The 17,461-nt window shown below is 34.4% G+C and overlaps 1 protein-coding gene across 3 annotated transcripts in view; it reads right to left on the bottom strand.

Moving 5' to 3' along the window:
• LOC105262348 (capon-like protein) overlaps nt 1-17,461 on the bottom strand; it is a 463,665-nt gene that overhangs the window by 14,105 nt on the left and 432,099 nt on the right. For all 3 annotated transcript variants that reach the window (XM_059118433.1, XM_059118432.1, XM_059118431.1), the window contains one exon: nt 4,950-5,038. In XM_059118433.1, the coding sequence (XP_058974416.1) occupies nt 4,950-5,038 (89 nt within the window). The remainder of the gene's footprint in view (nt 1-4,949; nt 5,039-17,461) is intronic.

Raw genomic sequence — 17,461 nt, 5'->3', positions numbered from 1 at the left:
GAATATGAAATTTATAATTTCGCATTTCCCATACCAATATTTTTATCTGTATTAGATGAGGTATGAAACTGTAATACTTCGGTCGACTATATTTGCTACCTTACTCACATTTTAACATTTTCTGACAGGGAAGCTTTATATTCTGCACGTGTTTCTTATCATGAATCCAAACATTTTGTGATATTTCCAAATTAGAATTTTTGGCCTAAACCCTACAAATACCCAACAATCCATCTGCATTGCTCATGAATCCTGAACTAGTAATGAATTCTGAAAAAACTTCCCTTATTTTGCAACTTGCCTTCATTTGTGCTTAGTTTAATGAAAGCTTTTTATGGAATTTCGTTTAATTTACAGATTCGAACTATTTAGAATTTTGTGCATCGATTTTGCTCTCTTTGTAAACTTTCCTGCTAAATGTCTAATTCACCCTAATGTCTGTGCGCACCTGCAAATTGTTATATATTTTTGGCTTTGCATATTTGTTTGTGTGTAGAATTCCATTTTATTAATAATTTAATGAAATTTATTACGTTTTATTTTTTTCTTTCAATTTCTCCAAAATCATTCCAAAATTAGCCATATGATATTCATAAAACTGTATTTTTATTAATATTCACATTCAATTTTTTTGTTTGTATATTAATTTTTACATTTAATCGCCTGCACAGATAGCTGTGATTCTCATCTTTGTGAATTTATCTGTTAGCTGACGCCTTCAGTTCAGGTGTTCATTTGTGAGGGATATGAAATTGGTTTTTGCCATTGCTTATTATTCCTAATTGTTTTTCTTTTCTCCTTTTTCCAAAATCACACATTTACGATTGAACATTTCTTTGGTGAATAGAATAGAAATGCTTATTCGGAATATTTGTTTACATTTCTACGACGAATGGAATTTGAATTAAATGCCGTTGAAACTTCAAAGTATAGCAAAGTTCGAAAATGTTGTTTATCCTACATTTCAATCAATTGAAACAGTTTTGTGTGTAGCCAGTAAAAATGTTGCACATGTAATTGAATTTCATAGTTTTGTATTTTTTAGTAATGGCATCGATTTGTTTGTATTATAGTGCATCATAATATTTACGAAATATTTTTACATGAATTTCCAGTTCGATTAATAATTTACGGACATTTGAATTCGGAATAGTTCTAGGAGCGTATAAATAATTAATATAAAATTTTACATTTGAGTTTTTTTACATAAAATTTTATGAAAATATTAAATAAGGTAAATTGAACAGGGACATGAAAATACTAATTTGAATTGAAATATGGCATATGCAGAGATGGCCAATTGGGTAAAAACACCAAATTCTTTGGTAAAACAAATTCAATATTGTTTATTATTTTCGGCGCTTTAAAATGAATGTGATTTAGAGCTGTTTCAATCTAGTCCATAGTTCGGTACACCAATTCCTAAACGTATGAGTGATTGCATGAATGTCATATATTTCCTATCACTCATACGCAGTGTGTTCATACAAACACCCGGAGTCCACAGACTAGGTAAGGAATTATTTAGTTCGATCGAACAAGATTACAACAAATCTAATGCGAACAATTGTTATACCCTACACCACACAGTGGTAAGGGTATTATGTCCTTGTGCATTTGTTTGTAACATGGAGAAGGAAGCGAGATAGACCCATAGTTACTTTTGAGGATCTCCATAGAATCACTTTCTGAGTTGATTTATGCATGTCAGTCCGTCTGTCCGTCCGTCCGTCTGTCCATGTTTTCTTGTGAACAAAATGCAGGTCGCATTTATTATCCGATTGAGATTAAATTTTGCACGAATCATTTTTTTGGCCCAAGGACGAACCCTATTGAAATTGGAGATAATCAGTAAAAATTTAGATATAGCTCCCATATATCTTCGCCCGATTTGCCTTTTATTGTGAACAAAACGCGTAATATCACCCCGAATAGGAATTTTGCACATGCAACCAAATTAGGTCTGAAAATAAGTATGCCAAATTTAATCGAAATCTGTTCAGATGTAGCTATAGCTCCCATATATATTGTTCATCCAATTTGTTATTTTTGTCCTCCGCAGCCGTAATATGCACTCTGTAACAACAATATTTCGGGAAAATATATCAAATGCAGCTCAGAAATACCTTTGCTAAATTTTATCGAGATCGGTTCAGATTTGAATATAGCTCCAATATATAACTTCGTCCGATTTACATTTTATTGTACACCAAACGTCTAATATTTGTCCAAACGGGATGGAATTCGCTACTTACGACCGAATTGAGTCTAGAAGCTGGTATGTCAAATTTGGTGAAGATCGGTTCAGATATAGCTATAGCTCCCATATATATTGTTCATCCGATTTGTTACCCACATCCGTAATGTTCACTCTGTAACAACGATATTCAGGGAAATATATCAAATACAGCTCAGAAATATCTTTGCTAAATTTTATCGAGATCGGTTCCGATTTGGAAATGGGCAATAGAAGTCTGAATTTAAAAGATACAAATGCTTAGTCCTTTGAACTTTAAATTATAATAGTATTCATAGCATGTATGATTGAATTCTCCTATAAAAACTTAATTATTATGTGGAGCTCTACTAAATTAGCAAAGTGGTGTAGGGTATCATAAAGTCGGTCCCGCCCGACTTTAAGACTTTCTTTACTGGTTTTATTATATGGAAATTTGAAAACTCTAGGTAATTTCCCAGCTAGTGGACATAAACTATTTATGGAATTTTGTAATAATTTTCTATTCTATTATGTGCAGATAATGGGTTGACCTATATCCACGTTTTAGGTAAAGGTCATATAAGGTTAACAGTTACGTATCTCATATATATCAAGGAAACAATTTTTAGTCAGTTCCAAGCAAACATTAAAACGTGATTTCTTCGAAACAGGTAAAAGGCATGTTGAATCTTAAGAATAGCTCCACCGACGATATAGTTATGGAATTTTGAACTTTTTGTGTGGTTGGGCATATCTCGTCTCCGCCAATTTTGCCAATGTGATTCATTAAAAGAAATAAAATCTGGAACGTCCTCAAGAACAAATCTGTTCCCACTAAGATACAAATCGATAGGAAATATGGCCAAGTCCTTCGAAATAACCAAATTTAGGGGGTATTTTATATAAGGTTTATATACATTGTGAGATGAAAAACTACAACCATCTACAGACTGCTGTTATTTCTAAGCCACTCGTCCGACAGCTGTTAAAATTATTCCACTGACAGCACATTATATTGTTTACAAGCGTACAAAAGCATTTTGGTGAGAATTTTCTAGAAAATAATTTTTTCGTGATGGAATTCAAGCGTGATAGTGTGATTTCTTTATATTTGGCTGGGAAACAACAAGTGGCTATCGTTAGAGCACTTCAGCATTTAAATGTGAAAAAATCTCTTGTGTCTCGTATCATCGCTCGTTACCGTGATATTGGTAGAGTAGCCCGACGACAAGGAAGTGGATGGAAGAAAACAGCAACATCAGCAGAAATGGTTCGAAAAGTAAAGAAACGACTTGAACGAAACCCGCGTCACAGTGGCCGAAAAATGGCTCGTGAGCTAAACATATCGCAATATTCCATTCGGCAAATATTGGAAAATAAGCTCGGAGTAAAGCTCTTGAAATTCCAAAAAATGCAAGAACTTACACCGCAACAGAAAGAAAATAGACTCAAAAGAGCTAAATAGTTGCTTCGCTTGGCCGAAATTGGTGAACTGCCGAATTTGGTTTTCTCCGATGAGAAAACATTCGTTGTCCAGCAGTTTGTAAACAAACAAAATGATCGTATATACTTGCCAAAGAGGTCAGCTGAAAATGTGCCGGCCATGGTGTGAGCCGCCATAATAGCCGATGGTCGCTCTTCGCTCGTATTAATCGACCGTGGCATCAGAATAAATGCCTAATATTATCGTGAAAATATTCTGGAGGGTGTATTAAAGCCTTGGGCACGCAAACATTTTGGCCGCAGACCTTGGACATTCCAACAGAACTCAGCACCATCGCACTCAGCACGCGCCACCCAAGAATATTTACAAAATAAGGTTCCTCGCTTCATTTCCAGCGCACAATGGCCACCAAAATCTCCGGATATCAATCCGTTGGACTATTGTGTATGGGGAATTTTGGAAAGTAAGGTTGGCACTAAAAAATACAACTGTGTCGATTACCTCAAGTAAGCGCTTCGCCGGGAATGGACCAAAATACCGCAGAGCAACATTTGGGCAGCGTGTGACCGTTTCATTGGCCGTTAGAAGGCAGTAATTCGTGCCAAAGGTGACCATTTCGAACAAATCTAAACTTATTCTAAAATTTGATGCTGTTTCCGACATTTTTTGCTTTCATTCAATAAAATTAAAAAAAAAAATGTAATAATTATGGCGTTTGACTTAGTTGCAGTTTTTTTTATCTTAAAAGTATGGCACAAAATATAGCAGAATTTTCCGTAAATTTTAAATAGAATACTTTATTGACTATTATGTTTTTGTATACACCACTGGTATTAAACAATTTGAAAATATTCTCTTTAACAAAAGCGGTTGGAAAAACGTCTAAGCATTCTCTGGCCTAGCCTAGAGTCTAGTTTAATTGTTTTCTGTATATCTCAAGTGTCATGGCATAATTTCGTGTCTCTTTCTCTCTCTCTCTCTCTCTCTCTCTCTCTCTGTACATATCGCAGTACTCGTCTATATGTATGTACATACCTACACATGAGTACATATCATTGAAATGCAAGCAGCCTCAAGTGATTATCAAACATGTTATGGCACCTCATCGCACCAAACATGTGTACGATGCTCAACTTTACACCACTTTAGGGCTTTTAACGGCTATGTGGTGGTCATTGTTGTTATGCTCTAACACGACAGTGTTCATGGAATCGTGTTAATTTATTCAGAATATAGGCGTATGTATGTGTGTGTGTGTGTGTCTGCATGTGTGACTCTGGTACTTACCATTAAACTTCCAGATTTACTGAGATTCGTTTGCGGTATCAATTCCAAATGATTGGGCCTTTGGGGTACATTTAAGTCCGGTGTTACAGCTGCAGGTCATGATGTAGATTTAAACGAGAAAAAAGAAAGATAGAGAGACAAACATTTCGATTAGCATGTTATTTCAATCAAGTGTGTGTGTATGTATGCAAGTAATATTTGGTAATATGAGATGAATGTGAATGAACTTTGATGTTAGCATGATTTTTCTGAATCGATTTATATTAAATTTGCCGAGGCATTTGCGCCTTCTCAATTCGGGCTTATATTACCCATTTGGTGAACAATTATAACTATAAGATCGGATAAATATATATTCTCGTATGGGATCTCTATCCAAATCTGAACCATTCTCGATCAAATGTTGCAAAGGTATTTCTGAGCTGTATTTGATAAATTTACCCGAATATCGTTGTAACGGAGTGCATATTACGGCTGTGGAGAACAAGTATAACAAATTGGATGGACAACAATGTGGTAGCTATAGCTATATCTAAACCCATTTTCTAAATTTGACATACTTGTTTCTAAGGTCAATTTGGTCGTATGCGCAATATTTCATATTATTTGGGCTGATATTACACAATAAAAGGCAAATCGAATGATGATATATATGGGAGCTATATCTAAATTTTGACCTATTATCTCCAATTACAATAGGGTTCGTCCTTGGGTCAAAAAAATGACTTGTGCAAAATTGCATCTGGATCGGGCAATAAACGCGACCTGTACTTTGTTTACAAAAATACACGGACAGACGCCGGACAGACATGCATACATCGACTCAGAATGTGATTCTATGCAGATCATCAAAAGGAACTGTGGGTCTATCTCATTACCTTTTGTATAAACATTTTAAAATAACTCCTGGGGAGAATATCCCAGACAAAAAAACAAGGGAACTGATGAGGATTGGTGGCTCTTTTCGAAACCTATGGGATAAAGCTTGACTATTTTGTAACAACAAAATAGGTAAAAATATTAAAAAAATGTAGGCGTGATTGCCTCCAAAAAACTTTGCTTATCATTTGATACAGCCAAAATAGGGCGTATCAAACCCTAGGCTTTTTTGTATTTTTTGGCCGAAATCCGCTTTGGGACATTTGGACACAATGTAGCGATGACCATCTGTCTGTGCACACCATAACTTTCGAAAGAAATATCTGATTTCGTTGAAACTTGGTATATCGCAATATTTTTTTTCAAACTTAAATGGCTGATGGACAAAATCGACACATTCCTTCTAGTATCGCCTGCTCAAAATGTTCCAGACCGAACTTCGGATGCCCTCCATCATTAGGAAGAAACTGGCAAATTTAAAAAAAAAAATCCATTGAAAAGTTCTGCTAAAATCATAAAAATACCAAATATAGGGAGTTTTTGTTATATTTGGACCTATACGAAGATGAGGACCTCCATATGCAATTTTTGTCATAGGCCATTACGATACTCAACGAAAATTGAAACAATTCCGGTGAATAATATCGCTAAAATCATTAAAAAACTGAATATGGAGATGTACCGTTTTATGGGGGCTATACAGAGACCTGAATCTGCACATGAAATTTTCTGTCATATTCGGTAGAATCTATTAGAAAATGTAAATACGAATTTTGATACAATTCCGGTAAATAATGTCGCTAAAATCATCAAAATACGAAATATAGGGTGCTACCATTATATGGGGGCTACACGAAGATTTTCTGTGACAGTCGGTAGAACCTACTAGGAACATCAAATACGAATTTTGATACAATTCCGGTGAATAATATCGCTAAAACCATCCAAATACCGAATATAGGGAGGTGTCGCTATACGAAGATATGGACCTGTATGAGCACTTTTCTGCAATAGATTGTAGTACACATTAGGTACTTAAAATTCCACATTCGAAATATTTCCGATGAAAAGTGTGATACAAATCATCAAAATAGCGAATGCCTGGAGGCACAGTTATATGAGAATTATATCAAAACTTAAACCAAGGGTTACAGTTCCATGCAGGGGTGTTTTTTATATAATAGGAAAACATGGCACCAATTTACAGCTAATTTGGTTTGAAATTTTTACTTAAACACCCAAAAAAATTAAATCTGTCGGTACAGTTATATGGGGGCTATACCCAAACGGGGACCTTTATAATCCATTTTCAATACCAAAATTCCCACAGACCTAACACACAAAAATGTTAAAAACCTACTAACACACAAAAATTTTATCAACCTCCTTCATTTCGGTCGGAAGCTAGAGTGATTTGCACAGACGGAGAGACAGACAGACGGCAGGACATGGCTTAATCGACATAGAATTTTATGCTGATCAAAATATATTTACATTGCGGGGTCTAAAATTTATATTTCAAGGTGTTACGGAATAATAAACTTAATATACCCTCCATAATATGGTGGAGGATATAAAAACGAAGGGGGTTGCTTCACACATCTTAACATATGATTTAAAACTTAATCAAATTAAAAAAAAAAAAAAAAAACAATTGGACGAAATAGGCTCCCCATAAAGGGTCCAAATTTTGAATAGCTAAAAATCTTAACATTTGCGAAATAATGCAGCGATTTTATTTTACATTCGTTTATTCCCATAATTCTACCAACCATACCCCTAAAGAGAAAATTGGACTTACAGTCCCACTTTTTCTGACACCTCCCCCACAAGGCGCCAACATTTTGACAAAAAAAGAAACAAAATCTGGAACTTATCGGTCCACTCCTTCCGGGAATTCCCCCCCCCCCCCCCCCCAAAATTTAAACATTATGAATTATTACTTCCTTTAGTTAATCTATTTTTCTCAAACTTCGCTACTTAACATAGATCTCATGTTAATATAAAAACTATGAAAATGGTATATATTGGTCTACCCTTTCCGAGCCTCGCCCGTAAAAGTTCCACACTTTCCTTTGTTGAAGATTTTTGCTAAAATGATTTGATATCCACGAAAAACCCTACATATTTAGTGAAAATATTTATTGGGGAAATGCAGCGACGTGGAAAAATGATTTCCAAAAAATGAAAATACTGTGCGACGTCCGTCAAATGTGAGGGCTTTTGCTGCAATTTCCCAAAACTTGACCCCGCTACGCCCCATGTTTTTGTTCCCAAAACTGAAAAGGCACATGAAGGGCCAGGCTACGCTATGAGAAGAAAATAGTGGTTGGTGCATATTGTCAGCATTTGATTACCTCTAAGGCGATAAAAATAGAAATTTACAAATAAACATTTTCATAAAAAAAAACAATTCATAAAATTGATAGATGCCACCTATAACCAAAGATTGCTACTATTTAAATAACCCGCAGTGTGTGCCTGTTGTACTCATTCAAATATACATATTTTATTACAAAAATGTTGTTGTAATGTATATGTATCTTTTTTGTTTGACTAATGTTTGTGGTCGAAATATTTGTAGGCCCTCGACATATGAATCTCATCAAATTTGTTGTTTTATCTTTGTTGTAACAGTGACGTTGACGATGTCTTTGATTGAAAAGTGTTTGAAATTGTTGTTCTTTTTCGTTCAATTTTTTTTCATGAGATTTTGTTTGTAGCTTTTTTTTTGTTCTCTTCATGCCATTTGTAAAGCGAAAAGCGCCTTTCTTAATGTAATGCTAAAATACGACCCATTGACCACACACAACAATCACAACATTGGCCAAATGACGTCAACAACCACCTTGTACTCGTAAAAGAAATCGAAACAGAAAAGATATATCACATTTGTCGACCGATTTGGGTGATGTTGGTTTTTGTTTCTTTTTTTTTTTTCGAAAAAATAAGTCAACGGCAAGAAAAATATTTGTTGCTTAATCGTGGCTATTATCAAATGAGTTTATTTTTAGGTTATGTGTGAAAAAAAAACTGATGTTGTTGATGTCCATCATTATGAATCGAAAAAGAACACACAGGGGACCGAGAGTATCAAGGAAATATACAATGATAACTTGCCATAACTAGAGACAACAGATGTGCAATTTTCATAAGAAAATTATTTGTTGATAATTAATTTCGAATTCAGTTCTTTTGAAATTCATGGATACGAAACAGGTGGGTATGTGTAACTCAATGTAAGGATGAATATATTAGGTTATTTAAGTTGTGCATTTTTTTATGTGATATAGCAGTATTATTAAAAATAGCTCTTACGATTTTGGAGTTTTTAAACATTTAACATTAAAAAAATCCCAGTGATAGTCACACTTTTTCTAAAACGTTGACTTTAACACAAACAGATTACGTATTGCGTGTGAATATAGTATTTATAGGAAACTCCTCGATGAAGAGTTAGGTAAGTAAGATTATTGACCTTAAGAAAAATAATTGATAAATCGATGTTGAAACTGTGAAAATGTCATTAAACTTTTTTTTCAAAAGTTATGGAATTTTGTGCAGAAAATACCGAATCTGAACTTTTCTATATGAAATTTGCACCATTATATCTTAAGAACCGGTTTGAGTTTTGTACAATTTTTGGATTTTGGTCAACAAATTAGACTGAAAGTCCAGTATTCTCTTATCTGTCCTTTTATTAGTACCAGCAACTATAAAAAAAATCATAGATATAATATTCGGGATTTCACAGGAAACTTTTCAGATTGAATGGAGATATGCCAAAAGTGGATCAATAAGTCGATTATGTACTGAAACCCCTCAAAATATCAATAGATATGACCACCAAAGCACCTAAATCTTCCATATCAAAACATGGACTTCTGGCGACTATCTACTAAAAATTCCCTACAACAGAATATCCTAAAAGAAATAAGTGAAAGCGGTTTTATATTCTGTATTTCCATTCTACTTTTTTGTTTAAAGTTTGAGGCTCATAATTTTTATGAGTTAGCATGAGTTAATTCTTCAAAATGTTAACCCTATTATAGGGGAGGTACAGAAGGAGTCGGATTTGTATACATTTTGTATCTGACTTAAGTCTGATATAGATAATGTCATGTACTATGTTTGGACTACATCGACTACTTCCTTCACTTGACATGAGAAATGTGCATATATATTCCTTTTTTTTGAAAATGCTGAAATGTTGTGAATGAAATGAAGAAAGAGTGGGCTGACATATCCTACATTCATATCTGATCTATTGAGAGACACAAAGTTTAAAGCAAATTGCTAACTTGTTGTATGTCATATATCACCGAAATGGTTTCAAATTTCATACTTAAAGTTCGGAATCGGAAATACTATGAAAACAAAATTACTTATGCAGATCCACCTCTTCATATAGCCCCCAAATAACCGTTTTCATTTAAGCGGTATTTTTCAGAATTTTTTCAAAATTTTTAAGTTCCTTCCAAATGGTGGAGATTATAAAAGTTCGGCCGAACTAAGCTGCTTTTTTATTTGTTTTTACACTTACTGTGGGTTAAAGGGGATTCAAAATCTTTATAAGTCCGAATTATACCATCTTCATATCCGAAAAGAATCGGATGTTTATTTTGCATTAGAAACTTATGGGTATTCCAAATTTCGACCCTTTGTGGAGAAGGTACCAGAAGGAGTGGTCCAATCTAAATCATATTCACACCAAATAGTGTGTTGTTAGAAATATTAGGATGTGTCAAGTTCGAAAAGAATCGGGTGTTTATTTTGTATTGTAGGTTTATGGGTATTCAAAATTTCGACCCTTTGTGAGGGAGGTTTCATAAGTAATGGTCCAATCTAAATTCTTTTACACCTGATTTTGTGTTGTTAGAAATATTGGGATACGCCAAGTCTTAGAATAATAGGATGTTCAATTTGCACATTGTAAATGTTATAGGCGTTCAAAAATTTGGCCCTTAGTGGGGGAGGTACCATTAGGAGTTGTACTATATATAAAATCTGCTTACCAAATTTTATGATGTTAGAAATATTGCTATGTGACAATTTTCAATAGAATCGGATGTTCATTTTGCATTTTGTGAGGGTTGCAGGTATTCAAAATTTTCACACTTCGTGGGGAAGAACCTTTAGAAGTAGTCCGATTTGATACACCAGATTTTGGGTTGGCTCAATAATGGGATGTGCCTCGTGTGAAATTAATCGGATGCTTATTTTGCATTTAGTGAGAGTTATAGGTATTCACAATTTTGAGCCATTGTGGGGGAGGTACTAGAAGGAATGATCCTCCGTATCGTGTATTCACACCAGATCTTGTGTTGATACAAATATTGAGATGTGCCATGTTTGAAAAAAAAAAATCGGATGTTTATTTCACATTTTATTGGCGTTGTAGGTATTCAAAATTCTGACCCGTTGTGGGGGAGGTACAAGAAGGCGTGGTCCGTTCTATTCAATATTCATACCAAGGTAGAAATATTGAGACATGAGAAATGTGTAGATAATTGGACTTTTATTTCACATTTTATAAGAGTTATAATAATTACAAATGTTGACCCCTTGAAGGGGTGAGTGAGTACTGGATGTAGCAGACCGGTATTGTCCATTTTTTGCATCTGACCTACAACTGAGGTAAAGTTGAATCAAAATCTCATGATATTTTCTTTTTCGGTGCAATAAAATATTTTCTCTGACAATTTCGATCTTTTGTTGGAGAGAAACCAGAAGAAGTGGACCGATATTGCCCATCTCCGAATTCGATCTACATTTGTCAATAATACTACGATGTAGCAAGTTTGGACCGAATCGCACATCTCCCTTCGAGAGTTATCGAGCGTACCAGCCAGACAGACGTTCGAAAGTTCGGAACAGTTACTACAGCCTATGACACAAACTACTTATGCAGGGCCACGTCTTCGTATAACCCCTATATAACGGTTTTCATTTGAGCGGTATTTTCCGACGGATACTTTTATTTAATTTTTAAAATTTCTTTCGATTGTTGGAGGGTATAAAAAGTTCGGCCGGACCGTTGTTCTTCTTACTACCAGGTTTGATACACAAATACGATTACAATAATAAGGGAACTACATAAGTCTGTCATGGCATCGGCCCTGACTTTTTGCATTACAATCGCACGACATTCTCAAAAAATTAAAAAAAAAAAAAACAAATGAAAAAAAGAATAGCATTTATCTCAAGTTCTAATCAATGTTAACTTGCTTGTGTATACGCATTGGCAGCAATTAACCCTGAACTAATTTTTAAGAACCTAATCAAAATGCTATATAATGCGCACTCACTCATTGGCAAGAACGTGCATATTGTCATTGTTAAGGTTGCTAAGAAAATAATGTTTTCCCTACAGGTGTATTCGAAATTGGTAAATAAAGGGCTTGCTTGTTAGCAGTTAGTTTCTAAATATAATTGAGATTTTTTTAGAATAGTATTGGCATTTTCGCTTCATTAGATATTTATTTTTAGATTCAATATTAACAATACATTAATTCACACTCTGCCAATGCCAATGAAGGCTATCAACGATGTCTGTGATTTAACTGTTCCTTGGGAGTAGATTGTTTTATTCCTCGCATATAGCCACAATTTTCACCTATTGCCGGATATTATGGCCAAACTACACCTGTTAAATTTCAATTTCACTAGAAATATAATTCTATTTTTTTTAATTGTTTTTCTAGTGGATTGCTGCTAAATTAAGAAAACCCCAAAATATCAAAAATACTCTTTGGTATGTTTGAAATCGTATTTCGGTTGCTAGTCGTTGTTTATGTTTGTGTTTTGCTTGAGATCGCCTCGCTCACACGAAACAATTATTGTATGCTTCGATTTGTATTGTTTCAAATCAATTAATATGTATCTGTGCGTGTGTATTTATTTAAAGCCTTGACACAGGCGATAAATATTGATTCCATTCGATTCGATTGAATTTCGTTCGATTCAATTCGCATTGTTTTTTTATTAATAAAAAAAGAATAAAATAATTATCTTCGGCATGGCTTATTTAAGAATAATTCGACTATTAAGTTCATTGACGTAAGTGAATTTTACGAGTTTTTCTTTTTGGAAAAAATGGGAACACTGCTTGTTTTAGTTGCTGAAGTGAAACACTTTTGGCAATGAAGGTCATGACCTACACCACGTTGCATGTAAATCCACATTAAATGTAGAACATAAATTGAAAAAATTGAAAATATTAATGAAAAACTTATCACTCATATCGCGATGAGAATTAACAATTAAACTAGCCATAGGAAGCAGGTATAGATCTTAGGAAATCCCTAACAAAAAACACAACAAATATGCATAAATTCATCGTAGGTAATTTTGAATTAGATTTTTTTCTGGCCAACAACCTAATTCATTGTTTCGTGGGAAATTTAAGTATTACAAATTTTGATCGTTAGTAGGAGAGGTACAACAAGGGGTAGGCAGATATCTATCCTGCTCAAAACATATTTTGTGTTAGTAGAAATGTTGGGAGAAATTCAAAATGTTGACCCATTGTGGGGGAGGTACCACAAGGTGTACGCCGATTTCAATCCTCTTCACACCATATCCTGTGTTAGTAGGAATATTGGGATGTGTGGAATTTTAAGAGAGTTGGATGCTTATTTCACATTTTATAAGAGATATAATTATTCAAAATTTTGACCCGTTGTGCGGCAGATACTAGAAGATATGATCCGATGTATTTCATATTCACACCAGATCTTGTGTTAATAGATATATTGGGATGTGTGTAATTCTAAGAAAGTCGGATGCTTATTTCACATTTTATGACAGATATAATTATTTAAAATTTTGACCCGTTGTGGGGGAGGTACCATGTGGTCCGATATATTTTGTCTTCGCACCAGTTCTTGTGTTATCAGAAATATTGAGATCTGCGAATTTTGAAAATAATAGGGCTTTTATTTTGCATTTTTAGGGCGTTGTATTATTCAAAATTTGATCCCTCTGTGGAAGTGGTGGCAGAAGGAGTGGGTCGATATATACCAATTTCACACCAGACCTTGGGTTAATAAAAACAGTATTTTGTGTGCAGTTTGAAGTCAATCGAGCCATTTCATCACATGTTTTATGAGTCATAATTATTCAAAAATTTGACCCTTTGTGGGGGAGGTACTTGATGGAGTAGCCCGATATTGTCCAGTATTCATCCTATGGAGGGTATATTAACTTTGTCTTTCCATCTCTAGTATTCCATTACTGCGAACTTCAAATTTGGTCCAAAGATTACGCGATTACAACAGTCAGGCGGACGGACATTGCTAAGTCGACTTAGAATTTTACGCTGATCCAGAATATATATATATACTCGGTAGGGTCTTACAAGAGTATTTCGAGGAGCTCTTGTAAGACCCTACAGAGTATATATATTCTGGATTAGCGTAAAATTCTAAGTCGACTTAGCAATGTCCGTCCGTCTGACTGTTGTAATCAAGCTATCTTTCGGCCGAATTTGAGGATCGCAGTAATGGGTACTACATCCTGTGACAGAAAATTGTATTTTTGCAGGTCCATGTCTTCGTATAGCCCCAGTATAAAGGTACCTCCATTTTTTCGGTGTTTTGATGACATTAGCCGGAATTGTTTCAAATTTATCTCTTTATAAATGTTTCAGCCGAACTGGCATTTAAACCCCTGAAATATGTAATGGCACCCTATAACAACATTATTCGGCACATGATACCATATACAGCCTAGAATGCTCCAATAATGCTACTATTGTTCAATTAGGTTGAATTTTGGATCAAAGAAGTAATACGCATTCAGTAACGGCCATTGTAGGTATGATTTACTCTACAAAAATTCCCAAAAATTTTCGAATTTTGTACATTCCTTACTGGATTTAATTATTGTTGAGTTTTTATAATTCCATTATTAAACTAAAGTATTAGAGATTATTTTATCTATTATCCTACAACATTATCTCCTCGGTGTTGTTGTTGTTTTTTTTAATTTATTTTTATGTTTGACTAAAAGCTTAACTACAAATTGCTGATTTTGAATATTCTTTACATTAAACATTTTTTCTTTAAAGTATCGTGCCACATAATTCGATAAGTACACATTCTATAGAATTAAACCGAAAAAAATCTCCTCAAACTCGCCAGTTTATGTAAATTGCTGATTTTACGATCAGATTTTTAAAAACCTATAAACAGATTATTGTGTTAAAAAAAATGCTGCATGTGTGAAAATTGATTTCGAGCTACTGAAGAGTGTCATGCCATGGCGTGACGTGCAACAAATTACTGCTGACACCAAACATTGCAATAAAAGGACCCAATAGGAGGGTTTTTTATGGCCAGTCTGAGGCGTAAAAAGCCATTAAAATAAAATTCAGTCTGTTGTAAAAATAGAAGAAAGCCAGCAACAATAACGAGAATATTTTGGACCAAAATAAAAATGAAGAAAAAAAATATCCTCCTTATATCCAACAATGGTGGGAGTGGTGGGTGAATGTTGAGCTAAAAGCATTCTAATGGTGGTGTTGGTGATGATGTTGATGATGCTAAAAAGCTGTATTAGTGCCATGCCACTGTCAAATCACTTGTGTGTGACATGGTTGAGCTTGTGTTCCTGGTGTTGATTTGACGTGAACAATGTTTTTTTCTCTTCTTTTTTTTGCATTTCACGTACTCCTAATAAATGTCAGCAGTTAAAAGGGGAAAAGCTATGAAAAATGTCATAATTCGTGTTTAACAAAAGACATGAAAACCGATATTAAACGAAATGTGCATATTTTAATGGAGGGGACCATAATTTGTCGTGATCTGGTCTCAGAGAAAACCTTGACGCCAATTTGAGCTTTAAACATCCTCCAGAGATGTTTAAAAATGGGAATAAATATGGGAGCCATTAAATTTAAAAATTGTTTTGTACAAATTGAAAATGTAAGCTATGCCAATTAGTAGTACGGCTTGTATTCGATATAGGTTGTTGTGTGTACGTATCAGTTAGTGTTCAATAAACTGTTTATTGTAATTGCACACAATTAAAGTTGTAAGATTTCCAAATGATAAAATCATCAAAATATCGAATATCGGGAGGTACCGTTATATGAGGGCTATACGAAGACGTGGACCTACACAGACAATTTTCTGTCTAAGGCTGTAGTATCTACTTCGAACTACAAATATTAAATTTGAAACAATTCCGCTCAATAATGTCGCTATAATCATCAAAATTCCGAATATCGTTATATAGATTTTATATGAAAACGTGGCCCATTTACGAAATACATTTGTGAAAAATCTCAAAATCTCAATTCGTTCGAAAGATGATGCGTGATGAGCGTGATTACAACAGACAGACAGACGGACATCGCTAAATCGACTTAGCTGATCAAGAATATATATTTTGTTGGGTCTGACATGAGTATTTCGAGGAGTTACAAACGGAATGACCAATTTAATATACCCTCCATAGTATGGTGCAGGGTATAACAAATAAAAACCTCATATTGAGCGATGACAGTACCCAATGTAGTTCAAGCGTGGGACATCGTAAATGGACAATGGAAAATTTACAATATTGACCCACTCTTACCTCTACCTCTCCTACAAAGGCTCACAATTTTGGATAAAAAACTCTAGTAAAATGTGAAATCAGTGTCCGACTTTCACGTCCTAATATTTTGCCTGTGTTACAGAAAATCTAACCGGTAAAGAAAGGTAAAAAGTCGGACGGGGCCGATAATATGATACCCTACACCACTATGCGTATTTAGTAGAGCTTCCTCAAAAAAAAAAAAATAGTTTATATTGGAAATATATGTGAAGACGATCATACCAACTATGAACCTCATTTGAGTTCGTATCATTGCTTTAGAGTAATCAAAATTTGGAAACTTCATTCAATTCTGAATAGATTTTCAACAAATTTTTTGTGGAAGTCATATCATGCACCATACATTATTGTATGGTGCATGATATGACCTCGATAAGAATTGTATTCAAAAATATTTGTTAGAACAACAACGAGTATCGCCAAATAGGGAAATTCTATCCAATTTGGGCTGATATTATATGTATGGTGGACAATAACCGTAAAATCGTATGCAGATGATGTATATCGAATGTATATAAAAATCTGAACCGATCTCGACAAATTTTGGTAGGGGCGTTTTCAAGCCATATCAGATGTCTGGTATCAAATTCATTGTTATGGAGTGCATATTACGCATCGGATGTTATGGAGTGCATATTACGCATATCTGAGCCGATTTTCACCAAATTTGACTTTCTTACTTCTAGATTGAATTCTGTCGGATATGCCATAATGCATGGCATTTGGTGCACATTAAACCTGAAATCGGATAAAGATATATAAGGGAGCTATATTCAAATTTGAACCGATCTCGATACAATTTGACAGAGGTATTTCTGGGCTGTATGTGATATCTGATACCAATGAGCATTGGTTAAAAGTCCATATTACGCATGTGTGGGATTTTAACACCCAATCGGATAAAACACATATATGGGAGCTATAGCTATATCTGAACCAATTTGCACCAAATTTGACGTATTTGCTTCAAGACTAAATTCGTTCGGATGTACCAAAATTCACGTCATTTGGACTAATATTGGACATTTGGT

This window comes from Musca domestica, unplaced genomic scaffold (assembly GCF_030504385.1).
Source record: "Musca domestica strain aabys unplaced genomic scaffold, Musca_domestica.polishedcontigs.V.1.1 129, whole genome shotgun sequence".
Lineage (NCBI taxonomy): Eukaryota > Metazoa > Arthropoda > Insecta > Diptera > Muscidae > Musca > Musca domestica.
This window is presented reverse-complemented; position numbering and strand designations above follow the sequence as displayed.